The sequence below is a fragment of the Meles meles genome, chromosome 9 (assembly GCF_922984935.1).
Source record: "Meles meles chromosome 9, mMelMel3.1 paternal haplotype, whole genome shotgun sequence".
In the NCBI taxonomy this organism is placed as follows: domain Eukaryota; kingdom Metazoa; phylum Chordata; class Mammalia; order Carnivora; family Mustelidae; genus Meles; species Meles meles.
In genome coordinates this window covers 75,591,920-75,619,061 of record NC_060074.1, presented here as the reverse complement: position 1 = coordinate 75,619,061, position 27,142 = coordinate 75,591,920, and the positions used below count along the sequence as shown (strand labels likewise).

The 27,142-nt window shown below is 37.2% G+C and overlaps 1 protein-coding gene and 1 non-coding gene across 13 annotated transcripts in view; both read left to right on the top strand.

Annotated features, from left to right (window-relative positions):
• The window catches only part of ZNF385B (zinc finger protein 385B), a 398,195-nt gene that overhangs the window by 326,822 nt on the left and 44,231 nt on the right, over positions 1 to 27,142 (top strand). For 10 of the 12 annotated variants that reach the window (XM_046019665.1, XM_046019668.1, XM_046019664.1 and 7 more), the window contains 2 exons: positions 5,463 to 5,501; positions 12,246 to 12,356. In XM_046019665.1, the coding sequence (XP_045875621.1) occupies positions 5,463 to 5,501; positions 12,246 to 12,356 (150 nt within the window). The remainder of the gene's footprint in view (positions 1 to 5,462; positions 5,502 to 12,245; positions 12,357 to 27,142) is intronic. The other 2 variants (XM_046019667.1, XM_046019672.1) reach the window with 1 other exon arrangement.
• LOC123951223 lies at positions 14,202 to 14,308 on the top strand. Its single transcript, XR_006820373.1, has one exon. It is a non-coding gene; the product is annotated as a U6 spliceosomal RNA (small nuclear RNA).

The following is a 27,142-nucleotide window of genomic DNA, read 5'->3' as shown; positions in this document are numbered from 1 at the left end:
GTTTCCAGTCACATCTAAACATTTGCTTGTTTAAGAATGGAAACAAAGAAAAGCATTGGGTTTTCTTAGGAGATAAAATTCAGCTCATTACCTTATTTCTTTTTCCCTATGTTGAAAGCAGCAGTTGAAATTAGACTACAGAGTGGTCTGGGCTTCCCTAATAAATCACATTAACCGATTAGACATTTCAAAATGCATCGTTTAACCTTAGTATGGGTAATATGCTGTTGAATTTTTTTAGCTTACTTGTCTGTGGTTTGAATAGGAACATCAACACCCAAAACTGTTGGGGGTGTGTGTGTGTGTGTGTGTGTGTGTCCATGCAGTGAGGTCTGAGTGAACCTTCAGTTAAGTCTCCTACCCACTACAGACATAAATTGAAAGTCTTATTTGTTAAACTGAGCTTTTTGAAATGCTCTTTGATGTGGCTTCTTAAATTAGCCAACGGCATAACTACAGCATTGCTGCATCGCTCTTAATCCCTGGTAGCATGGAAAATCACCAGGCATGTGGAGCCGCCAGGAAAATGGAACATTTTACATTTGTACTGACCATATTTGTTACATACAAGGATCTACTGTCAGAATTAGACGTGTGGCTTCAGTAAGGTACACAGGTCTAATCTTGTGGCGTCTCCCATTAACAAAATAACTACTGTCTAAAAAAGACCTTAAAATTTCTTCCTTTTCCTCAGAATAGTTTTTAAATTATCTGTCAAAAGTGTTCAACTGGTTTTCCACTAAAGAGAGGGAAGTGGTGAAACCACCCATTCATTGACTTTTTGCTTTTTTGCTTTTATCATTTGGTAACTCTTTGAAGTTCTTAAAGTATTAAACTTGAAAAACATTATTTTCTTAGAGTATCTTCATAAGTGTTAGATCATGTACCAATTCTGTACTTATGTAAAGAACAAGAGAGGTAACTCGTACTCATTTTGCTATTCACTAACTACCAGACCAAACACACTGCACAGAAACCCGTTTGGAAGGTTTCCATGTGAGAGGACATCTAGCACGTAGCACTCCTCTTCAGACAACTTCCAAAATGCAGGTCACTTTCTCCTTGAGGTTATGACGATCATAGGAATTCTCACATCCATTTGTTATCTTGGTACTTGTCAGTTGAAGAACATCCACTGTGGAAATCTCACAGGCCACTTTGAAAGCTGAGGAACATGCCCCTTACTTGCACCAGTTGTACAATTCGGAATTTGGTATCAAATTTTTCCTAAATCATGGAATAATGGCATTGCTTTTGTGTTTTTGGTATGGTTTTACATGTAGAAGTATCTGAATCACAGTTGTGTCAAGACAACCAAAATGTTTTTAGGAATTATCTGTGGTAAAATGTTGTGGGGTTTTTTTTTCCCGTTCTCCTATCTGATTTTTTTTAAGTACTTAAACACTCTGAAAATACCTTATTTATTATTTTAGATTTATAGGTCTCCTCAAATACAATGTTGTATTTTTTTTGAAGGCTTGTTCTTCATTTTATGTCCAGTTCCTAAGACAGTGAATAATAGCCACTTGTAAACTTTTGTTAAAATCAATGAATTTTCAAGAAAATACAGTGTGTCTGTGCAAATTGAAAATCATGCATTTATAAAAAAGTGTGATGTGTTGGGAAAGGAGCAAAAATTTCCAAGTATTGAACAGTCTCAGTTGATATGAAACAACCTCTAAAAACATTGTATCCTTTACGATCAGAGTGTTCTAGAAAGTGGACAATATTTTATGGCAGAAACACACATCTCTTAACATTCTATGTTTCTTTTTATTCTTCCAAAAATAAAACCAAGATGGAATTTCTCCAAAAAACACCGGAAAATGCAGTTCAGTTTTTCTTTCCAAATAGATCTTCAAAATAGATCACCGGGTGTTTTTCCTTACTTAGTCATCCTTTTTGTCAATGGAATATACAATTGTGTTTGATGAATCTCAGAACTTTTCAAAAAGGGTCTGACAGTATAGAATTTGAGTGAAAGATGTTGAGCCTTCTAAATTTATTTAAACAAAAAAAGGGAGGAGGATGAAAGGCTAATCTGTGCTCTACTCTGACTGGCTGTTTCAGATCTCTGGGCTGAGGCCACTCATATTTTCTAGAGACTATTGACACCCCAAAGGAGACTCTGGAACCTAGGATCCCATCTCATTTCTGCAGGAATCACGTACTGCTAATTGTTAACCAGCCTCAAAATACTGAACAGCATACCATATTTTGATAAAATAGTAGTAGTAATAGTAATAGCTTTATTGGGTTGGAGAGAAAGATATAATGTGGCCTATTGCTTATTATTTCCCTAAGTGTGTGTTGTCTTACATTAGCCTTTATACCAGTTCTGAATGACTGATTAGACTCCTAGTAGAGGAATGGTATCCCATTGTTATCGGGACACAGAGGATTCTATGAGCAAGGCACAGCCAAGGTGTGGTTCTGGCACAGAGCTGGAGACCCGTGAGGGAAGCACCTTTCCAGACATATGGCTCCCAGCTGAATCAACAGCCTATGGAGAGAGTAGCGGGCCATTTGTCTTCCTTTCAGTGACAGTGATGGCATCCATGTAGACTCCTGTCAGGGTGCTCTGGGTAGGAGAAGCCATGTCGGTGTGGCAAGTCTGTGCTTGTACACATTCCGGATGCAAAAATGCAGGTCTCGTGGTAGCGTGCAATTCCATGTAATGTTCCATGCGGTTTACTTTTATTGAGCCTTCTGATTTGAAATCCCAAACCGTACAAAGCTGTGTGGTTGAGGTGCTGTTGCCAATAATATGCAATTGTTTCTATCTCTTGATCTTGAGAAAAGAAATGGGTCTTTGTGATAGCTGTGTCTGTTGGGTCTCTATTTCTGTTTGTGAGGATTTGAAGAAAGTAAAACAATAATATTAAGGCATGGGGTCAGAGTGTTTAAATATGAAAAAGGCAAAATCTTTTTTTGAAGTAACTCAGATACCACTCTTCAATGATGTAGCTATCGCTTTTGAATGTGTCACTTTATGAACATTTGAAGTTTTCATGGGACACTGTTGTCACATTCCTTTCCATAGGTCTGATATTGAAAAAGGAAGAGATGAACAAGTAGTCGTTCTTTTTGTACTACTGTAATTTGCTAATATTGCACTTTAAAAAGTGATGCTTTGCCAAACTTCCAGAGAGCCCTGAGTCACCAGGGTTTAGTTGTCAAGGTCCTCTTTGCAGTAAATAAAGGGCAGGTGTAAATGATGACCATCCCCGGCTGCATGTAATCTCTAAGTAGTCCCTCTCTTAGGTGTTTTATTCTGTATGCAAGCCCAGCTGTTACAATGGGGAGAGAGGACAAGACAGCCCCAATGTTTATTTCTGGCTCTCCTTAACTTGCACAAGAAGAAATGGGCTGATTCCAAGAGTGACGAAAATGGATCAGAAAGAGAAAAACCCAGACTCACCTCTCCAGGAAACTTACTTAAGTATCAAGTGGGCCTTACGTGTAGTTGCACTAGGCAACTCCCTTCCAGGCTGCGGAGGAGCTAGAAACATCCATCCTGGGACACCTGGGTGGCTCAGTTGGTTAAGCCGCTGCCTTTGGCTCAGGTCATAATCCCAGGGTCCTGGGATCAAGTCCCACATCAGGCTTCTTGTCCAGCAAGGACCTGCTTCTCTCTCTGCCTCTGCCTGCCACTCTGCCTGCTTGTGCTCTCTCTATGACAAATAAATAATAAAATCTTTTAAAAAAAGAAACATCCATCCTTTCTCCAGATCTCACCCCCACCCCAAGCCCCCTCAGCAGAGCCGCAGGCACTACCCGTCATCAGGCTCAGTGCTCCGTTTGCAGGGAACAGGGGGAGAGACTCTACCTGAGTTTGAATCTTGGCTTCAGACCTTCCCATTCAGGGGTGACAAGCTATTGAAACTCTCAAAGTCTTGGAGTCCTCATTTGTAAAAGAAGATAAAGATCATATCTGCCGTGGATAGGACACAAAATAATCCCTTAGTATAATTCCTGGCACATGGTAAGAGCTCCATAAATCTAAGCTGCTCTTATTATGATGTTTATTATTGTTATTCCACAGCTTTAAAAGGAGTGGAAAGGCCAATACCCCCTGGGAGGATAACACTTTGACGTCACTGGTAAAGGGAGGGTCCTCGGTGCTTAAAATGTGAGAAAATCAGAAAACGGAGAAAAAGCCCAAAGTAGAGGGGAGGCAAAGGAGTCAGACCTCCAAGTGCTTTCTCAGGCCTGTTATTTTGCTTAAAGTTCACTTCTTTTCCCAGCCCCAGTTAAATACAGTTTCTATTGTCTGTTTTTTTCATTGGTTAACATTCACAATTATAAATATGTCCTTGCGTTGGACTCATCCTACGCCATCTAGTCTGAAACAGTATCTGACATATTAGGCTCCAGGAATGTCTATGGGATGACTGTTAAACTTTAAAAGTCAAAAACCTGGTTTCTACCCCCGTTTGCTAGAAAAGCTAGTATTGCCCATTTATTGTAAAACAAGTGCTTCCCAAATGCCTTTCAGTGCATCGGTTAAAATAGATGACTGAGTTTAAGATGACACTACTCTGTCTTTAAGAATAGTGCAGAAACCTAGCCATTTAGCCACAGAGAAGAAAACCTTGTATTATCCTTCTTGGGCAGTCTCTTTATTTTTTAATTGGGCGGTGCTCCAACTTTACTCCCATTTTTTACTCCAACTTTACTCCTAGCCACCCTGGCTGCATAATGAAATCATTTTAAGACTCTTACAAGGATATAAATCAAATTTCAGGCCTCTTGAAAATTACAGAGAGATAGGAGGGAGTTTGTATTTCTAAGTTCTTTGCCTCAAACCTAAAAACCATCTCGTCTGAAAGCCGTTTGATACCGTAGCCCCTGCATTGGTTTCTCTCCCCACCCCCAGTAGGGTCACTCCTGCCTTTAGTGAGGTCCCGGCGTTGTTTTTCCCAGTGGCTAGGTTTTATTTGCAGCTGCATATTTCTATGTGATTGCTTACACCGTGAAGATGTAAATTACTTTCTGGTATGCTCAATAACACTTTTTAAAAATCCACACAGATTTGTGGTTCCATAATCTTGGTCAATACACCAAGGATACCTGTTTGTTCTTATTCTGATATTGAAAATATAATAGATGGTGTGATAAGGCCAGCTTCATTAATTCATTTATAAGTACTATAATATAATAGTTAATTTGTCCATACATAGCCTCCAATTATCTCCTCAATTCCTGGTAATAGCCGCAACCCCATCTTTCATTTTTATTACCTCCCAGTTAATTACACTAATAGGTTTTGCTTTTCATTTCTACATGATTTTCATTAGAAAAAGTGGCAAGTGTTAACTCTTGCTGCTTTTTGGTTAGTAAGCATTGCCGGCTTTTTAATCAGAGATGAACAAGTAAAATGAATTTTTTAAAACTTTCTTGTAAATGTGCTTGCTAGCCTCAAAATTCCAGATGACTACTTCTAACTTTTACTTTTTTAGAAAAGAAGAGGCTTATTTGGGACCAATAAATTCTGCCAGGTAAGGAATATTGGTAGCTAGAACTACGTGGGTTTTGTGTTTTTTTAATGGAAAAAAAACCCTCTCTTATATGAAATTTGATTTTTTTAAGGAAAAAAAACAAAACAAAACTTCTCTAGCATTATTTGCCAATAAATCACAATTTTCTCAGTACATAGATAGCTTTCTTGTGCAATCTGAATGAACATGAGCTAAATAATGAGTATTTATAAGGCACTTGTTCTTTTAAAAGTGATATAAACATTTTAACAGAGATGTTTGAAAACACTTATTTATTTTTAATAATCAAATGTCTATGAGAAAGCCAACTGACTGTTTAAGAAAACTCTTACTGTGGTTAACTGCAATATCTCCAATAATTTTTCTGAGTATTCTACATATGAGATCATTTTGATATGTATATATAGTTTTGACTCTATTAAATTGAGTCACATGCATATATCACAATTTAGGATTTATGAGAATGTTTTTATTCACCCTATTTTATTTGCCCTAAAAATTGGTGATTGAATAAAAGAATTACCATTGACTTAGTTCTACATATCTCATCATAATTACAGAGAACTGACATGCATTAGTAGAAGAAAAAAATATGTTTTTATAAATTAACATCATAGTTACTATTTTCTTCTAACTTGTAGAGTATTGTAGGACTGCTAAGAAAAGTATTTAAGATTTTATCATTTAATGCTTTTTTTTTAAGATTTTATTTGTTTATTTGAGAGAGAGTGCAGGAACAGGGAGGAAAGGGAGATGCAGGCTCGCCCCTGAGCAGGGAGCAAAAGCAGGGCTCCATCCCAGGGCCTGGGATCAGGAACTGAGCAGAAGGTAGAGCCTTAAGCAACGGTGCCACCCAGGTGCCCCTCACTTAATATCTTAAAAAAGGAAAGGGAGAGATCTGAAAACCTTCTCTATATTCTTCCATGTCTGGATCCCACTGAAATGACTCAGGTAACAGTAGTTTCTGTGTCAGATGGCAAATGCTCCAAATCTCAGCTAGATGGTATCTATTTCAAGGTATCAGCTGAATTGGAAAGTGGAACAATCTTTTTCAGACAATTTAAAGTTTTCTTTCGACTAAATTGGGTTCCCCAAAATGACATTTGAATAAGAAATGTAATTATAGAATCCTGTGATAAACAGCAGAGAAAGACAAAAGAGATTTAGACAGGGAGGGGAAAAGTGGATCTTTTCCTGAAATAGTTGTAAAAAAAAAAAAAAAGAATCAAATGGAAAACAAAGAAAAATCTATTCCAAATGAGAAACATAGGGGACAAATTTTTTACATGATTAGTGATAAATTGTTCAAAGGATAAAAGTCAACAGAATTAATATGAAGGAATGAAGTGAGAGGGCTGTATTTAGTTAGCTGATTTTATAAGGATGGGTAGGATTATGTATCTAAGATAGAGAAGCCAGTTCTGGTAAGCGTTTCTTGAAGGAACCTCCTCAGTTCACTTGTGGGAGAGCAGACAGCAGGGAGCTTGCCTTTGTACCTGGAGGGCTCATCCACGATTCACCTTTTGGGACAGTTTGCTCCCAGCCTTGGGGACACTAGGGGATTTTTTCAGGCTGATGTGGTGCAAATGTGAAATTTAAGTAGAATAAAGTTGTATTAGGAGATATTTAAAAAATTATATAAGCAGCTAAGAATTTTAAAAATGTAAGAGGAATGTTTATATTGCAGGTCGTGTTGGAGCTGTCAGCAGATGTCTTGGTTTACTAAAAACATGGAAGTAGATTATTTTAGATATGCCTTTTGCCTATGTTCCTATATTGCGGTATGGAAACAAGAAGAATATATGCCTTTATTTTAGATAAGGAAAGTTTTCATTTTTAATGTTAATTTTCAATCTTTTTTAAAATGAGTAATAGGAAAGAAGACTAACATTTCATGAATATTATCACTCTGTTTTTAAAAAGTCAATTTAAAAAGAAACAAAAAGTCAATTTTACTTTGATTTAAAGAAAAATAAGTAAATAATATATGGCTATGGCAAAAATAATGAAAGTGGCATGCAGAAAACTGGTGTTCGGGAAATATTCATATAGTTTTATTCCATGTAGTTCACACATAACCAGCAAGTATTTTTCAGAGCCTGAGAACAGAAAATATCTCAATAAAATTCTCTCATTTTTTTTTAAAGATTTTATTTATTCATTTGACAGAGAGAGAGATCACAAGTAGGCAGAGAGAGAGGAGGAAGCAGGCTCCCTGCGGAGCAGAGAGCCCTATGCGGGGCTCGATCCAAGGACTCTGAGATCATGACCTGAGCCGAAGGCAGCGGCTTAATCCACTGAGCCACCCAGGCGCCCCTCATTTTTTAACTTTGCGAAACAATGTACTTTTTTTTCATCCTGCTCAATATAGTTAGGCTATTTTATTTTTAGCCCGTTCAAACTGCTTTGCCATCTCTAGTAATAATCAGAAAGTATAGTTTCATGTTTTGCAAAGGGATGAATGAGACCTAAGTGTATGCATTTGTGAGTAAACTAAAAAAGTGAACTTTAGTTTTATTTTCTGAACTTCTGAAATTTTCTTTGCCTATGGAGAGTTTTTTAAAAGATTTTCATTAAGTACACTTATATTTGAACCAAAGTCATGACCTTGAACCAAAGAAATCCCCAGATTTTCCAGTAAGGATATTTTTACATTTGGTAGTTAAACATCATACTCATACAATTTTTTTCTTTTTTTATGTTTTAAATTATCACATATAAAATCTACTTTTTGCGCGTGTATATAGTTCTAAAAACGCTAACACGTGTAAATTTGTGTGACCACCACTACCGTCAGGATACAGAATAGTTCTGTTACTCCAGAATATCCCCCTCTCCAAATTTTTGTTCTGTATAGTGAGAATACATTGTCCTGTCATCTCTATTAAACTTGTAGCAAAAAAAAATAGGCGATACTACTATTCGATAGTTCTGTGATCCACCCTCTTTTCTAATATACTTAGGTTCTAATTGCTAATTTTATACTTTGTTGATTCATACTTCTGATCAAGGATAGTATTTATTTGTCCTCTCTACCAAATCTCATCAACTAATCCAATCCTAAACTCTAACCACAGGAGATTTCCTACATGATGGAGTCAGTGGATCTGTTCTTGTTCGTGTTGCATGTGTTGATAAGTAATGCTTTGTTCATCATCCGCATTGTTCTTTGAACTGCCAGTTGTCTGATGTTAATGCTGGAGATTATTTGGAATACGCAAGAGAATCACTGCTCTGCCTCTCTTTTTATAGGTTCTACAGATAGTGTTCTTTCTTTTTCCAAGTATTTTCGTGGCATTGTGCCATAGTTTTTCTATGGCTGAGTACTTTCATCACCATATATTTTTCTGAATATGTATGGAACATGCAAACCAAAGGAAAGAAAGTTATAGGTTATAAGTCAAACAACCTTTTTAAACATTTAGATTCAGTTAGCCAACACATAGCAGTCCATCATTAGTTTCAGATGTAGTATCAGTAATTCCTCAGTTGTGTGTAACACCCAGTGCTCATCACATCACATGCCCTTCTTAAAGTCCATCACCTCGTTACTCTACCCTCCTTCCATTCCCCTCCAGCAACTTTCAGTTTGCTTCCTAAGAAGTTAAGAATTTCTCATGGTTTGTCTCCCTCTCTGATGACTTCCCATTCAGTTTTCCCTCCCTTCTCCTGTGTCAGGCGAACGTGATAACCACTACACCTCGGAAACTCCCTCCCTTCTCCTGTGATCTTCTGTGCTGTTTCTTATGTTCCTCATATGATAATTGTCTTTCCCTGATTGACTTATTTCACTTAGCATAATACTTTCCAGGTCTGTGAACATCAATGTAAATGGTAAATATTCATCCTTTCTGACCACTGAGTACTGTTCCATTGTTTGTGTGTGTGTGTGTGTGTGTGTGTGTGTGTGTGTGTATACATACCACATCTTTACCCATTCCTCTGTTGATGGACATCTCAGCTCCTTCCACAGTTTGGCTATTTTGGCCCTTTCTGCTATGGATATTGGGGTACAGATGCTCCTTCAGATCACTACATTTATATCTATGGGGTAAATACCTAGTAGTACAATTGCTGGATCATAGGGTAACTCTATTTTTATCTTCTTGAAGAACCTCCATACTGTTTCCCAGAGTGGCTGCACCAGTAGGCATTCCCAGTAGCAGTGTAAGAGGGTTCCTCTTTCTCTACATCCTCACCAACATTTCTTGTTTCTTGTCTTGTTTGGTGTGAGATGGTATCTCATTGTGGTTTTGTTGTATTTCCCTGATGGCAAATGATGTGAAGCATTTTTTCATGTTCCTGCTGGCCATTTGGATGTCTTTTTGGTAAAATGTCTGTTCATATCTTCTGCCCATTTCTTGACTGGATTCTTTGTTTTGGGGGCATTGAGTCTGATAAGTTCTTTATGGATCTTGAATACTAGTCCTTTATCTGATATGTCATTTGTATGTATCTTCTCCCATTCTGTAGTTTGCCTTTTAGTTTTGTTGCCTGTTTCCTCTGCTGTGCAGAAGGTTTATTCTTGATAAGTCCCAAAAGTTTATTTTTGCTTTTGTTTCCCTTGCCTTTGGAGACGTGTCTGGCAAGAAGTTGCTGCGGCTCAGGTCGCAGAGGTTGTTACCCGCATTCTTCTCTAAGATTTTGATGGACTCCTGTCTCACATTTAGGTCTTTCATACATTTTGATCTATTTTTTTGTGTGGTGTAAGGAAATGGAGTAAGGAAAAGGAGAAGGAAGTTTCCTTCTTCTGCATGTAGCTGTCCAGTTTTCCCAGCACCATTTATTGAAGAGACTATCCTTTTTCCATTGGACATTCTTTCCTGCTTTGTTGAAGATTAGTTGACCATAGAGTTGAGGGTCCATTTCTGAGATATCTATTCTGTTCCATTGATCTATGTGTCTGTTTTCATGCCAGTACCATACTGTCTTGATTACAGCTTTGTAATAGAGCTTGACGTCTGGCATTGTGATGCCACGAGCTTTGGGTTTTTTGTTTGTTTGTTTGTTTTTTAACATTCCTCTGGCTATTCAGGATCTTTTCTGGTTCATACAAACTTTAGAATTATTTGTTCCAGCTCTGTGAAAATTGTCAGTGGTATTTTGATAGGGCTTACATTGAATGTGTAGATTGCTCTGGGTAGCATAGACATTTTAACAATATTTATTCTTGTTTTCTTATTTATTGTTAAACAATATTTATTAATATTGCTCTGGGTGTGGGGCACCTGGGTGGCTCAGTGGGTTAAAGCCTCTGCCTTCAGCTCAGGTCATGATCCCAGGGTCCTGGGATTGAGCCCTGCATCGGGCTCTCTGCTCAGCAGGGAGCCTGTTTCCTCCTCTCTCTCTGCCTGCCTCTCTGCCTACTTGTGGTCTCTGTCTGTCAAATAAATAAATAAAACCTTTAAAAATATATATATTGCTCTGGGTGACATAGACATTTTAACAATCCAAAAGCATGAAATGTTTTTCCATTTCTTTGTGTCTTCCTTAATTTCTTTAATAAATGTTCTGTAGTTTTTAGAGTACACATCGTTTACCTCTTTGGTTAGGTTTATTGCTAGGTATCCTGTGGTTTTGGGTACAAATGGGATCAGCTCCTTAATTTCTTTCTTCTTTCTCATTGTTAGCGTATAGAAATACAGCTGATTATTTTGCATTGATTTTATGTCCTCCCATGTTGCTGAATTGCTTATGAGTTCTAGCAATTTTGGGGTGGAGTCTTTGGGTTTTCCACATAAAGTAACATGTCATCTGCAAAGAGTGAGAGTTTGACTTCTTCTTTGTCAATCTGAATATCTTTTATTTCTTTCTGTTGTCTGATTATAAAAGAAGGGACAAGAACCATATGACCCTCTCAATTGATGCAGAAAAATCATTTAACAAAACACAACATCCTTTCTTGATTAAAACTCTCCACAGTATAGGGATAGAGGGAACATACCTCAATATCATAAAAGCCATGTATGAAAAACCCACAGCAAATATCATTCTCTGTGGGAAAAACTGAGAGCTTTTCCCCTAAGGTCAAGAACATGACAGGGATGCCCCCTCTCACCACTGTTGTTCAACATAGTACTAGAAGTCCTAGCCTCAGCAATCAGACAACAAAAAGTTAAAACTTTACTTGATCAATATCTAGACAAAGGTTGCATGTTAATCTGCTATGGGTATTTGAGCGTATAACTATGACATGTGTTTCAAGTAAGATGGATTTCAATCTATAGTGCATGAAAAGTAATAAATTATTTTAAAATAATGATCAATAGTTTCTATGTTGTGATATGAGCCTGTCATTTATAACTTTGCCATAAATCAAAAATTGAGAAACTGAAATATATGTGTAGTGATTGTGACTGAGATCGTTTCAGACCATCTTATCAATCATCACCTCATATAAGGAAAGGATTAACATGCGAATTTGAACCCTGACCTTTGGATCTTAAATTTTCTTGTTTTATGATTCTTTTAAGGTTTTTCAAGATTCCTTATAGAGGTATAAGATTCCTTGATATGATTCTCCTGTGATTTGGTTGGGAGTGATTATTATTTCAAACCAGTTTTTTGTTCTTGTTTTTAACTCCTGGAAACAAGTACCTTGCTATTGAAGGAGACTGTTTATCATCCCTCTTTGGGAACTAAGAAGTTAAAACCTTAGGGAATAATACAGCTACTTTAACTTGCTCGTATTTACTGTCTATCCTTTGAAGCTGTACATTGACTGTTTTATCATTTGCTCTTCAGATGGATCCTGTGCAAAAAGCAGTCATTAACCACACTTTTGGAGTGTCCATTCCCCCAAAGAAGAAACAAGTTATTTCTTGCAATGTCTGTCAGCTTCGTTTTAATTCGGATGTGAGTATCACCTTTTCATTGTTCTCTGTAGTCTGTCAAGCTCAAAGTCTGATTGTTCTGAATACGTACTTCTCTTCATATTTATATCACCTCTAATGGCTACTCGCCTTGGTGGCCCACTTACTTCAGTGGACCGGATTTTCCAGGGATTCAGATTCAACATTAGAAACTTGAGTAATAGAGTGGCTAATATCAAAAACCAAGAATTCCTCCATGTAATCAATCATACCTATACCATTTTATGCTTAATCTTGCCAATGTTATTCACTTTTCAAAAAATCTCTAAATAGAAAATTTTTTAAAGTTGAAAACGCAATGAATGCTGAAGAAAATTATTGCTATTCCCCTTTATAACAAAGTGTCACATTTCATGTGTGTATGCCAAATCATATTAAATACCTGAGGGAATAATTTATTACACAATTTACATTTTCCCAGAACATGGAAATGCAGGGAAATTTTTTAAAATTGTTTTAACTGGCCAGCATAACCATCATGCTAAAAAATAAGAAGAAGAAGAAGAAAAGAGTACAAATCATTTTAAATGTAGGAGTAAGGTAACATGAAATTAAAATAAATAATATTAGAATGCTTGTAATACTCAGTTACCAAGTAAAGCCAACGGCCAATGCAAATCTGAATCTGGAGCTATATATTATGTGTGATTTCCTGAGCTACTCCACCCAGAAGCCATCTTACAAAGAACATGTTCCAAGATTCATGCTTTTTTGCAAATACTAAGACAATAAATACTCTTGTTTGTACATACCAGTAAATGTTTTGCTGTATAGGAATTCTGTATAGGAATTCTGTATAGGAAACATAATAAAAATTATAGTCATTGGAAAAGAGTGTTTTTATCATGTTTAACATGATTTGTAAAAGTATATTTAATGCAATTGCCATCAAAAATCCAATAAATTTTTTTGGCACTTGATAAAATCTTTCTCAACCCCCTATTCAAGAATTAAAGTGTTTCCTAAAAAATTGAGAACTATATGGTATCAATTAATTAGAAGTCTCAACATTGTCAACTGTCCACAGATTCATCTACAGACCCTGTACAATCCCAATCAAAATCCCAGAGAGCATTTTTGTGGAAAATGCCAAGCTTCTTCTTAAATTACATAGAAAAGAAAAACCCGAGATAGATAAAGCTTTTAAAACAAACAAACAAACAAACAAATTTTCCAGACTTCACTCCTTGATTTCGATAATTACCTTAAAACCTACAATAATCAAGACTGTAATATTGGTGGAAGGATAGTAGTAACGTTGATCAGTGGAACAGAATAGAGTCCAGAAATTGCCCCAAAGCTGTATGATCAGTTGATCTTCAACAAAGTTGCAGTGACAATTCAGTGGAGAAAGTCTAATCTTTGTGACAAATAGTGTAATTGGATAACCACATGTAAATTTAGAAAAAGAACCTGGAAGGCCATTTCAGACAAAATTCCAAAATTAATTCAAATGAATTATATATGTAACCATGAACCGAAAAGTAAAAAAACTTCAAGAATAAAACATAGGAGGAAATCTATGTGAACTTGAATTAGGCAAAAGATTTCTTAGGAAACTAAAAGTGTGAACTATAGGGGCACCTGGGTGGCTCAGTCTGTTAAGCATCTGACTCTTGATTTTGGCTCAGGTCATGATCCAGAGTTGTGGGATTGATACCCACATTGGGCTCCAGCTCAGCATGAAGTCTGCCTATCCTTTCCCCCCACCCCATCAAATAAATAAATAAATAAATGTATGAGCTCTAAACATGTTGATGTATTAGACATCATCAAAATTAAAAGCTTCTCTTTAAATGACACTGTTATACTCTTAAGAAAATAAAAAGTGCTTGCTTCGGCAGCACGTATACTAAAATTGGAACAATACAGAGAAGATTAGCATGGTGCCTGCACAAGGATGACACGCAAATTCGTGAAGCATTCCATATTTTTGCTGGAACATTATTATGCTAAGTGAAATAAGTCAATCAGAGAAAGATAATTGCTATATGATCTCACTGATGCTAGGAATTTGATAAATAAGACAGAGGATCATAGGGGAAGGGAGGGAAAAATGAAACAAGATGAAACCAGAGAGGGCGACAAACCATAAGAGACTCTCAATCTCAGGAAACAAACTGAGGGTTGCCGGAGTGGAGAGTTGGTGAAGAGATGGGGTGACTGGATGATGAACACTGGGGAGAGCATATGCTATGGTGAGCGCTGTGAATTGTGTAAGACTGATGAATCATAGACCAGTATCCCCAAAACAAATAATACATTATATGTTAATTTATAAAAATTGGCACCTCAAAAAAAAAAAGGAAAAGTTATAGACTGAGAGAAAATAATATAAAATGCGTCGTTTAAATATTTAAATAAGTTACAACTCACTAATTAATAAGAAATGGGCAAATGATTTGAACAAGCACTTTACCAAAGAAGAAAAATGAACGGCAAGTAAGTATGCAAAAGTGTTCAATATCATTAGCCATTAAAGAAGTGCAGACTGCAATTACATACCTTTCTACCTATTAATATGATGAAAATTAAACAAATTGATAATACCAAGTGGCAAGGATGAGGGGCAACTGAACTCTACTTCGTTGTTGGTAGAAATACAAAATGGTGCAGGGACTTTGGAAAATAGTTTAATTGTTATTTATAAGAAATCTTTAGGAAGTAATAGATAAATTTTCCATACAACCCAGCAATCTAAGTTTTAGGGTTTTATCTAAGAGAAATGAAAACTTATGTTCATACATATGTGTCACTTATAGTAGCTTTATGCATAATTGCCTCAAACTGGAATTGAGCCAAATGTCTATCAACTGATGATGGAATCAACAAATAAAAGTATAGTCACACTATGGAATACTGCTTAGCAATAAAAGAAATAATATGCTGATAACATCCTACACAATGGGAGAATCTCAAAGGCAGTATGCTAAATGAAACCAATTGAACACAAAGACAATGTACTGTATGGTTGTGCTTATATAACTTTTGGCAAATGACAAAACTATGGAAAAAGAAATCAGATCATTAGTTAACAGGGATGGAGCAAGGCGAGGTTAGGGAATCGACTACAAAAGGTGTAAGGGGTATGAGGGAGCTTTTTCAAGTGATGAAAATATTCTTTATCTCCATTTTTGTGGTGGTTACACAAAGTTTTTGTTTTTCAAATCTCATACAACTAAATACCTAAAAAGGAATTTTACTGTATGTAAAGTATACCTCCGTAACCCTGACTTGAAAAAGAAAATCAGCATTGTAGGAGCATGAAATATTTTGTAAGTAGACTAATTAATGATAGGTACATAAATACTAACTGTATTGAGCTACAATATTACTACTCAATTTAAGGTATAATAATTAAAGAATTTTTGTAAGGAAAGACAGAATAATAAATCCTAAAATAGATCCAAGTATGTTTAATAATTTTGCATAGTCATTATCCAAATTTCTACGGTCACATCACAGGTCTTCTGCTCTATATTTTGTATGAGTCCATACACTGAGAGGCCATGCAGTATAGAATCCTGGGTTAAGAGTCCTTGAGGTGACTTAAGTCCTAATTTTGAATTTGATAAATCTCTTCACCACCATGGGCGTCAGTTTCCTCTTGTGTCACAACCTAAAATAGACTACATAATTTTGAAAGGACCATTCCAGCTCTATGATTAAAAATCATTTCCATGGCTTCTCTGTTGGAAGATAGGATATACAGCAATTGCCCTGCTAGGTATTTACCCCAGAGATACAAATGCAGTGATCCAAAGGGACACCCGCACCCCAGTGTTTATAGCCCCAATGTTCACAATAGCCAAACTATGGAAAGGGCCCAGATGCCCATTGACAAATGAATGGATAAAGAAGATGTGTGTGTATGTATATATATGTGTATACACACACACAACGGAATACTACTCAGCCATCAAAAAAATGAAATCCTGCCATTCGCAACAATGTGGATGGAACTAGAGGCTATTATGTTAAGCGGAAAAAGTCCATCAGAGAAAGATAATTATCATATGATCTCACTCATATGTGGAATTTAAGAAACAAAACAGGATCATAGGGGAAGAGAGGAAAAAAAATAAGACAAAATCAGAGAGGGAGAGAAACCATAACCGACTCTTTTTTTTTTTTTTTAAGATTTATTTATTTGACAGATAGAGATTACAAGTAGGCAGAGAGGCAGGCAGAGAGAGAGAGGAGGAAGCAGGCTGCCCGCTAAGCAGAGAGCCCGACGCAGGGCTCGATCCCAGGACCCTGGGATCATGACCTGAGCTGAAGGCAGAGGCTTTAACCCGCTGAGCCACCCAGGCGCCCCCCATAACCGACTCTTAATCATAGGAAACAGACTGAGAGTTGCTGGAGTCAGGGGAATGGGGTAACTGGAGGATGGACATTAAGGAGGGCACGTGAAGTAATGAGCACTGAGTGTTACATAAGACTGATGAATCACTGATCTCTACTTCAAACTAATAAATATTATATGTTAATTGAATTTAAATTAAAAAACTTAAAAATAAGTAAATAAAGGACAGGGTATAAATATCTCTACCTTACAGGTGGAACAATTAAGACCCAAAAAGAATGACTAAGAGTTTTGTTTTTCATTGGTGTCATGGGTTCTGTCTGTGCCCCAGAATTGCTCTGGGAGTAGGTTCACCTTTGACTTGAGTTTTGTTTGATGTCAATGATTTTCTTTGTATTTACTAATAGGGACATGAGAAATGTACACAGGTGAGCATGTGACCACCAGCTTCCTTGTCACCGTTCAAAATTTCTGTCGATATGGAGAAAGAAATTAAATTTCTGAGTCATGCTTAGACTCTGGGCAGTAAAGCTACAAAGTCTGGGTGGCAAATTCACGAGTGTGACATATACATGTTCTCAGTGTTTAGTAATGGTGCTATAATCTGCATAACTGAGCTCTGAAACTGAGCATTTTTTATTTGGGGGAGAGTTTATTATTTTATAATTACCCTATTTACATTTTAATGTAAGAATTAAGAAGATGCTCATCCTTATTTTCTTTAATAACATTTCTAAATCAGCCTGAGACTGCACTGGCTTCACTCTTCAGTGTAGAAAATATGTTTATTGAAAAATCTGGAAGGCAGATTTGCACAGTAAACATACTGCATTCCGCAGTTCTCCATTAGCCATGTAAAATGTACCAGGACTGGCTTCATGCATTAAAATTCAATGTGACCTAGTTTAAGTGTCCCATAGCCCCCTTTGTCCAGCTTTTATCATGTCAGTAGAACTCCACTGCTGGAAAGCAAAAGGCTATGGCTTTATTTACACGATATACTGTTATGCAAATGAGCAAGCATTAATCACAAACATTTCCCAAATGAACCTTTACAAATTAACACCATTAACTTTGCCAGGGGCAGGCACTGCAGTCCAGGAATAATACGTCTTCCCAACTGAGTCCCAGACATTTGCACAAATTTGTGTAGCACCCAAATACCTAGTTTCTTCTTGGCCACCTTCTTTTCCCTAACAGGGCGTAAGCTCAGCACTGAGTGAGGCTGTCCCAAGCCTGAATGCCCCTTTCTTCTCCAACAAGTGAGGGCACTCCAACTATAGTGGGGTCACAAACTGATAAGCTTAAATCTGAATCTATACCCTTTTGTTGGGAAATTCATTTCTAGAGTTAAGCCTTGCCAGGGAAATAGGTCTCTATCCTCTATGCTGTTCTGCGCTTGGCTTTTAAAAAGACTCTCAAAATTATTGGGCTTTCCATTTTCACGTGAAAAGACCAGAAACAAGAGCTAATATAGACTTTTAAAATATTTTTTGAGGCTAATGTTTCTCTTTTTGGCTAGGTTGAAAGTTGGCAGATCCCATATTTTCTGATTTGCATATTAATTTCAGTTCTTTGGACGATAATAGCAGAAGGATAAAGGAAACTGATCCTTAAACAGACCTTACACAAAATCAGGGCAACTTGATTTAAAAATAGAGATGATCTCCTTTTATTATTATTATCTCAGAACACAGTTAATCATAAATACCCTTAATATACTACTGGGTCCTTTATGCTTCATAGGCAAATCGAAACATGAGCATAATGATCTTTTTAATCAAGTTTTATGTACTCTAATTTAGGAATTGACCCTGAAATTTTGATACTCAGCATTAATACCACAATTGATTAAGCATGAGATGCAGTGTCCCTAATTGCTGACCCCATAGGCTTTCATTAGTCATATGGTGTGAACCCATTTGATGTTTCAAATTTAGAGTATTACCTTTGAAGAGGTATAACTATAAACTTCGAATCACTTACAGTTCGCGTTTATTTTATCTTACGTTGTGGTTTCTCTAGGCTTCTAATTCTGTTGGATTGTTCTTTGTTTCAGTTTTGGACTTTGGTTATCCAAATAGCTCTACCTCGCATTTTGGCCCACTATTCTTTTTGCTATGTTCTATTTCCTCATGCCTCAAGGCCTAAACAAATGACCTCATGCCATCTCATTGATTTCAGTCGAACTATGTACAAATGGACAGGAAATTAAGGGTTTGCTTAGAAGTTAAAATGTCAGGTTGACCAACCATTTGTGTGGACATTTGGGTGACTCTCCTTTTCCTGACTGAAAATCTGTCTGAAATTTCAGGACATGCAGTCATTTGGGGATCCCCTCAATTCTCCCAGAACGGCGCTCTGCGTGTGACCAGTGTGCCGGCTGGGCCTTCCCTCAGCCTCCGCATCCTTGTCTTCTTAACAGTTTTTCTGTGAATAGGTTATTTAAGTAAGCCCTCCTGGTTCTTTCAATCTCTCTTTCTCTCTTTTTTATTTTAATCTTATGCCCACTTCCTCAGTTCTTCAGCAGTTCAGAGTGCAATACAAATTCTCTGTCTTGCATAAACAGAGGGTCCCCATATGTCATCTGTCCCTTCTGAGGCTTTCGCGCTGGTTCTGCTAGAAGCCCCGGAATCCTCGGTCAGCCAGCAGAGATTTCAGCAGTCCCGAGATTAGCGAGAGAGCCACAACCCTGGGCCTGCATAAATGCCCTTTCCCTGTGCTCTTGACTGACCCTCCATCCCCTTTGGCCACCAGGCCTAACTCCACCTCTCTGCCAGCTGCTGTGGGCTAGCATGTCCCTGCAGCAGCTGCCCTGCCTTCCCGGGGAAGGGCTGAGCGGCCTGGCAAACAAGAACCCGGTGACCTCTGCGTTCGACGATGTCCCTTGCAGCAAAAGCAGAGGAGGCACTCGAGCCGCAAGGGCAGCTACTCTCTTTTTCTGAAGGATCAAGCCTAGGAGTCGCCATGTTAGTCTTCCAGGGGGTGCCACATTTTGCAATTGGCTGCCTGGTGCTCGCCTTTAACTCCAGTAATTCTGTCCATGAGTTTTCATTGTTTCCCTTTGCCTGTCAAAACTTGTTCTCTTCTACTAAACAACCGCATTCCTCCTTCCTGTGTTCTCTATCTTCTTTTCCCCCACCACTCTTCCAACTCTTCTCTTCCTCCCCTTCTTTCTCTTTCTCGGGCACAGAAGTACAACAAATACACCGTTTTCCCCATAGTCCTGGGACATGCATAGCGGCTTCGTGAAGCCCGAGTTTTATAACTGGATTTGTTGCTTTAAATCCAGAGGTCCTTCACTTGAAAAAATTCTCTAGAAGGTAAAAACAAAACAAAACAAACATGTTGAGCATATTATTTGAAACTCTAACCACCATGCTATATTTAAAAAATCAGTTTGTCCTGTATTTCCTGAATTCTCAGACATTGCATTTTGTAGTGCATTACCCCAACTGATATCTCAAGGAAAGCTTTGAACATTCTTGTTTCAATATTTGACCTTCCCTACATCACCGCGGTCCCATACATCCAACAACTATCTACCTGTATTGATTCTACAGATCAACTGTTAACCGTGCCCTCCTCCCATGTACAGAGATAACCATTGCCTGCCACCCATACACATCTGCTCTATTTCTCTTAAAGCCTGCCAGATAGGGACACCTGGGGGCCTCAGCTGATTAAGCACCGGCCTTCAGCTCAGGTCCTGATCCCAGGGTCCTGGGATAGAGTCCCACATCCGGCTTCTTGCTCAGCATGGAGTCTGTTTCTCCCTCTGCCTGCCAGTCCCCCTGCTTATGCTCTCTCTCACTCTTTCTGACAAATAAATAAACAAAATCTTAAAAGAAAAAAAAAACCCTTCCAGATAGCAGCTTTCTTAGTCTATTCGTTTATTGTATTTATTTATTTATTATATAAATACAATATGTATAATGATATCTATACTTTATATATGTGTGTATATATCTTTATATTATGTATAATTTTATAGATAGAGATGTAATTTGTTGAGTTTTTGTTTTAAAGAATTGATGCTGATAAAACATGAGGGGCAGAGTTTTAAAAGTACTGGTGCCTCGGTGGCTAGGTTTTGCCTGTGTTAATAGTGTCCTCCCAATCAGAAATGAAATAAGCCATTGGAGTTGCTCTTCACTGAGAAGTGAGTTTAGGATGAAGGGGTTTGGAGAAAACTATACATAACCTGAATTCTGCAGCCGATGAGTAAATAAAGAGATGCCAAGTGATGATAATCTTACTGCTGGGTTGGGACCCAAAAAGTTAGTTGCAGGGCTTACAACTATCTGCTATTAAGCAGTACAAATTGTTAGTTAAATGAATAAATTTATAAGTTTGAAAAGCCAACTGATTCTATCAAGAAAAAGTCACTGAAGATAGAAGGAATCAATAGCATCAAATGGAAATCCAGAAAATGATAGCCTGCTTTTGTCAAACATTTTACATTTTTCCCATAAATAAGACTATTTATATTGATTCTTAGGTGTGGAGGGTAGCGAAGCAGATAGGAGGTAATTAAAAGCATAAATCTCAGGAGCTTAGGAAGGTAACTCTCTGCTTTGCAGACAGAACTGACAAAATGATGAACATTTTTTGCTTCAACTTGACAGAAATATAGCGAGGTTCTAGGGAAAAGGAACATGCAAGCTCAAAGTTGTCTTCAATAACTCTGTTTAACAAAGCTCTTAAAAGTGTGGTCAGCTTTTTTGAAGCATATAGTAGTTACTTATTAAATTTTTTTTTAAAAAACTTGCCTCCAAAGTAGGTGGATGATATTACAAAAATGCCACTATATTTAGATAATTTTAAGTTCATCACTGAAGGAAAAACCAAGATAAAAATGAAGTTTCTTTAAAAGGTGAGCATTAGGGGTGGCTGACTGGCTTAGTCGGTTAAGTGTCCAACTCTTGATTTTGGCTCAGGTCATGATCTCAGGGTCCTGGGATCGAGCCCCATGTTAGGAGAGTTTGTTTGTACCTCCCCCTGCCCCAACTTGGGTGTGCTCTCTCTCAAACAAATAAATTTTTAAAAAAAATTTTTTTAAGGTGAGCATTTTGACTTAAAAAGACTCATCAGATCCTATATTTAACTAATGAGGAAATTATGCAACACAAACAATTCAATATTTCTGACTTTTCTTAAAAATACATTGATGCCTCACATGATATGCTACTTTAGGTAATCATACATTTTCAGTAATATTCAAAGTTAGGATGATCAGCCAATATGATGCTGTGAAGAATCATAGCAAGCATGAATGTTACAAGGAAAGTACCAAAAACCACACCCACGTATCAGAATACATTTTCAACAGAAACCATTTGGTATCTCCAATTCACTGTCAATACTACAAGCTTTGGTACATTTCCATTAATAGAGGTTTGCTGAGCAAGTTTTTTTTTTAAAGAACTTTATACATTTTAAAGATTTTGTTTGAGAGGGGGAGGAGAGAGAGAGAGAGAGAGAGAGCATGCATGAGCGAGCAGGGGTGGGGGGGTGGAGAGAAACCAACCAGACTGCACGGAGCAGGGAGCCTGACAAGGGGCTTGATCCCAGGACTTGAGTTCATGACCTGAGCTAAAACCAAGACCTGGAAGCTCAAGCAGCTCAACCACCCAGGCTCCCCTGCTGAGCAAATATTAGTAACACCTTTTAAAAACACTGTGGGACTTCTTTCTTCCTGTGTGAAATCCCTGTGTTAGTAATTCTTGTAGGCAAAAGTAAAAGAATCCTGAAGGCATTTCTGAGTCATCTTGTTGGTGATTTTTGTCATCTGAGAGTTCTCTTGCCACTTGGGGGTTGAGGAAGATTGTTGAAGACTTCTATATTTTCCTTCTTTGCTTGGTATGGATTTTTTTTAGTTGAGACTGGTTTTGGAATCCTTAACAGTAAGATATTGTTTCACTCAATTTTTGTGGTTTGGTATTCTTCAGTGAAAAACTTATTTAACATACAGTTAGAAATCAGGTAGAATTTTGAGGCTGAACACCTATAGGTTTCCGAAATAACTAGCTGCTGGTTTAAAGTTTATATTTAGGCTTTATGTAGGACATGTTTGGTTTCCCATAGCTTGTCTTATATTCTGTACGCCTGTATGGGCAACTGGCTATAATTTTCACAACCTTAAAACAAGAAAAAAGTATCACTTATGTAAGACAAAAACAAAACAAAAAGCTGGATGCAACAAGATGTAAATCTGTCTATCCGTGCTTTCAAGCAAGTGGCTGAGTTAATGCAATTCAGAACATCCTGCAAAGGGGATGTTCTTTCATATTGTAGCTGCTTTTTTTTAGCTGCTTTTCACAAGCAGAAATTTGAATAAAATGTGAGGACATTTTCTCAAGAGGCCCGAGAACTTCAGATATGGTGGGTCAGCATACAGATCATTTTGGGGGGGAAAAACCTGAATTTTATGATACATGGCTCAGATTGAGGGTGGGAGAAAATAGCATATGAGGAAGCATTGCTTTAGCCAGTTGCTAAGAATTTCAAGGTAGGGATCTTTGTTGGAAAAAATAATGTTGCTGGTTAATGTGACTTCTTCAGCAGAGCTAATGAGACAGAAGAGTGTCAAAATAGTTCCTGCCCAGAAAGGAGGATTCAAGAAACAGAAGACAGTTTCTCCATCCTCATAGACCCAATTATCTTGCTAGGGAAACAAAACGAATACACTTAGAAACACCACTAAACTGTATAATGTTAACTGTAGAGTAGTGTAAATCTAGAAGAGGAGTCAGCACAGGGGCTGGAATAAACAGAAAGCTAGCACGGATGGATGCCTGTTTCTCTGCCGGGCTCTGTAGTAGATACTCTCCACATACATTATGTCTGTATTTGCACAGAGGTTCGTGGACAAGATGAAACTATGAAAAGCTTGAGAAAGAGGTGCCTGGGTGGCTCAGTTGGTTAAGCATCTGCCTTTGGCTCAAGTCATGATCTCAGGGTCCTGAGATCCAACCACACATCAAGCCCCCTGTGTTGGGCTCTCTGCTCAGTGTCTGCTTCTCCCTCTGCCTCTGCCCCTCCCCTAGCTTGTGCACTCGCTTGCTCACTCACGCTCTCTCTCTCTCTCTCTCTCAGATAAATAAATAAAATCTTAAAAAAAAAAAAAAGCTTGAGAAATGGTCAGGATGAGGGAAGAATTGAAGAATTATAAAATACTAGAACTAAAACAGATGGGGCTTCTCAAGGAGGTAGTCTATGTATAGGCCACAGGGGGTCCATGAACCCTCCAAAATTACGCAAAGTGTTGCCTATCTGCATACCTGAAACCAGGATTATTTAACATGACGATTAAAGTGATTGAATCTTTCATTCTTGCAGAATGAATGTTCCACAGCTTCCTTTGGCAAAATGTTCCAGGATTTAAGGATTTTTAGTGGCTAGCATTTCATCTAACCCAAATCTTGAAAGAAAGAATAGGAAGGAAAGAAAGAAGAGAGAAAGGAAAAAGAATGGAAAGAAAAGGGAACGGGAAGGGGAGGGGAGAACAGGGAGGGAAAGGGAAGAAAAGAAAAAGAAAAAAGAAAAGGAAAAGGAAGGGGAGGGGAGGGGAGGGAAGGGAAGGCAAAGGAAGGGAAAAGAAACGAAACCTTGGTCTTTTTTTTTCTCTCTCTCTCTCTTCAGCTCTGTCTTCTAGGGCACATGGAGAGAAAATGTTGTATTCACTAATTCTGATGAACAAGAACTCCCAAGAATAATCCACTCTATTAAGATTATGACTTTTGGGAGCAGAGAATATTATTTGACTCTTAGTATTTGTATTTCCTTCAGATAGAAGTGTATTTTAACACTTAAAAATATAACCATATTACTTCACCTAACACTTCTGACACCAGAAGCAGAAAATTTCAACGTCGCCTCTGTAAAACAGTCCCTTTCAGAAAAAAATATTTATTTACATAATTAGTAATAAAAGCCAAGGGCTCTGGGTGGCTGAGTGGGTGAAGTGTCTGTATCAAGTGTCGGTATCAAGATATCAGGTCATGATATCAAGGTCCTGGGATGCAGCCCAGCATCATTGGGCTCTCTGCTCTGCAGGGAGTCTGCTTCTCCTTCTCCCTCTGCCCCTCCCCCCTGCTCGTGTTTTCTCTCTCTCTCTCTCTCTCTCACTCACTCTCTTTCTCTTTCCCTCAAATAAATAAAATATTTAGAAATAATAATAATAAAATTTAAGAAATAAATAAAAGCCAGAAAAAAACTCAAAGACTTCTTAAAGTTTTAATATACTACTAGACCACTTAATATTATAGTATAAAAAGGGAAAAAAGTTAAGGATTCTTCTTACTTATATTAATATATTTTTAAATGAGAAAAAACTTAAACCAACATATTACTCTGTCACAGTTATGAATAATATTATAGTAACAAATAAATGAATTATAATAAAATCAAAATTACACAAAGGATATAATTTACATATGTAGTGAATTATACCACTGATAGTTTATGTTCTTCTTCATTGTTTAGTTTTAAAGCACATAACTTTAAAAGAAGCATAAATTTCAATTTTAAAGATAGGAGTTAATAAAATCAATAAAATATGTCATGTGTAAGCTAATATTCATATTTACCAAACAAGAATAATGCACCTCACAATAGTTACTGTCTCACTCCTAAATCTTAAACACAAAAATTCTAAGCAGTCATGTAAAATGAAAGAATTGAAGTATGTTAAGCTCTATTTCTTCATCTTTACAATCACTGGGTTAGCCTTGTTTATTTCAGATCAACTAGTGAAATGCCAGGATATGAGCTGCACAGTTTTTACAAACTTGAACTACATCTGAAATGAACTTAAATGATTTTTAACCATTAAGAACTTAATTTCCAGGGGCACCTGGGTGGCTCAGTGGGTTAAAGCCTCTGCCTTTCGCTCAGGTCATGATCCCAGGGTCTTGGGATCGAGCCCCGCATCGGGCTCTCTGCTGGGCAGGGAGCCTGCTTCCTCCTCTCTCTCTCTCTCTCTCTCTCTCTCTCTCTGCCTGCCTCTCTCCCTACTTGTGATCTCTATCTGTCAAATAAATAAATAAAATCTTTAAAAAAAAAAAAAAAAAAAAGAACTTAATTTCCAAATAATAGGTTAGCAGAGTCGTTGTGCCTTGGAAGTTCAATTCTGTGACTGCAAGTTCTCTACATTAATTTCCATGTAGTTAATTAAAAGGGAAGCGACAAAAACGTGATTTTGTTTGCATATATTATTAAAATTCATCTGTAACCGCAGTGATTGTTTAAAATGTAGACAGACAGATTTTATTTTCAGGAAGATTATTTTAAAACTATGTCTAGAATTGCCAGCATGTATGGATATTTAATCAGAAGGAGGAGGTCTTCATTTGATTACGGCCACTCTTGATAACCTACATCTTCACTGTATTAGTCACTTAGTCTGAGAGTTTTATTATTACTTTTAAATTATTTACAGACCGGACAACCCCTTATTTCCTGGATCTGAGGTAGGCAGCCTCACTCGCTGTGTACCAGTGACAGTTGTTATTCGATTTATAGGAATTCTAGTTCTGCTTTAAATTCATGTTACATTCAACATGCAAATGTGTAGTGCAGACTTAAAATCAGCAAATAGTTTTCTTTTTATCCTTGATCCTGCCAGCTGAGTGTCCTTTGATATGTAGTTTTCATTATTTCTGACCTATGAGCTTGAGGTGATTACCTGGTTTTTCCTCTGGGAAGAAATATCACAGTGTATTATTTGAGAGACACCTATGGAATCCTTTAGGCGATGACTTATTTGTTTATGTCATGACTTTTGTTGACTTTTTTAATATCATTCATGAAGAATGGAAAAGGATTCACTAATTGGGCTGGTTGTTACAATTTTGTAATTTAAATTGTTTAAGGCAACAAAATGTCCTATATGCACTTTTTGCATATAGGATGCACCAACAATCTCTTTTTATGATTTAATTTATACATTTACACAGATGGTCATAGAAGGGGGTATTCATTAACATCTGTAAATGCTGAGAAAATGATGAATATCTATATTTATAAAATGCCAGAATAGAATTACTAAGTGTGCAGATGTAGATAAAGAACACAAAATTTGAATATCTGAAAGACATTCTCTTCAAGCTAGTTTTCTAAAGATCTAAACACTGAGTAATTGTATTTTGCATAAATTTCCATTTTTATAGATTTAATAAATTCTTATTAATTTGGACTACATTAATTAGGAATTTGTGATAATTCAGGTATAAGCTGAATTGTACTTTTGTTTGGTCCAAATTCGTTCTTCAAAGATAATGCAAATGAGTGTTGCAAAAGAGATTGAAGCATAGAGATTTAGAACACCTATGGAACCAATTTTTTCAGGCTTACTTAAGCACTTTAAGGGCACTCATTAAGATATAAACAATGATAATCATTTAAAATAATCTTGTGTATTTTAACAAATTACCTAAGAATCTCTATTAGCTAATAGTCAC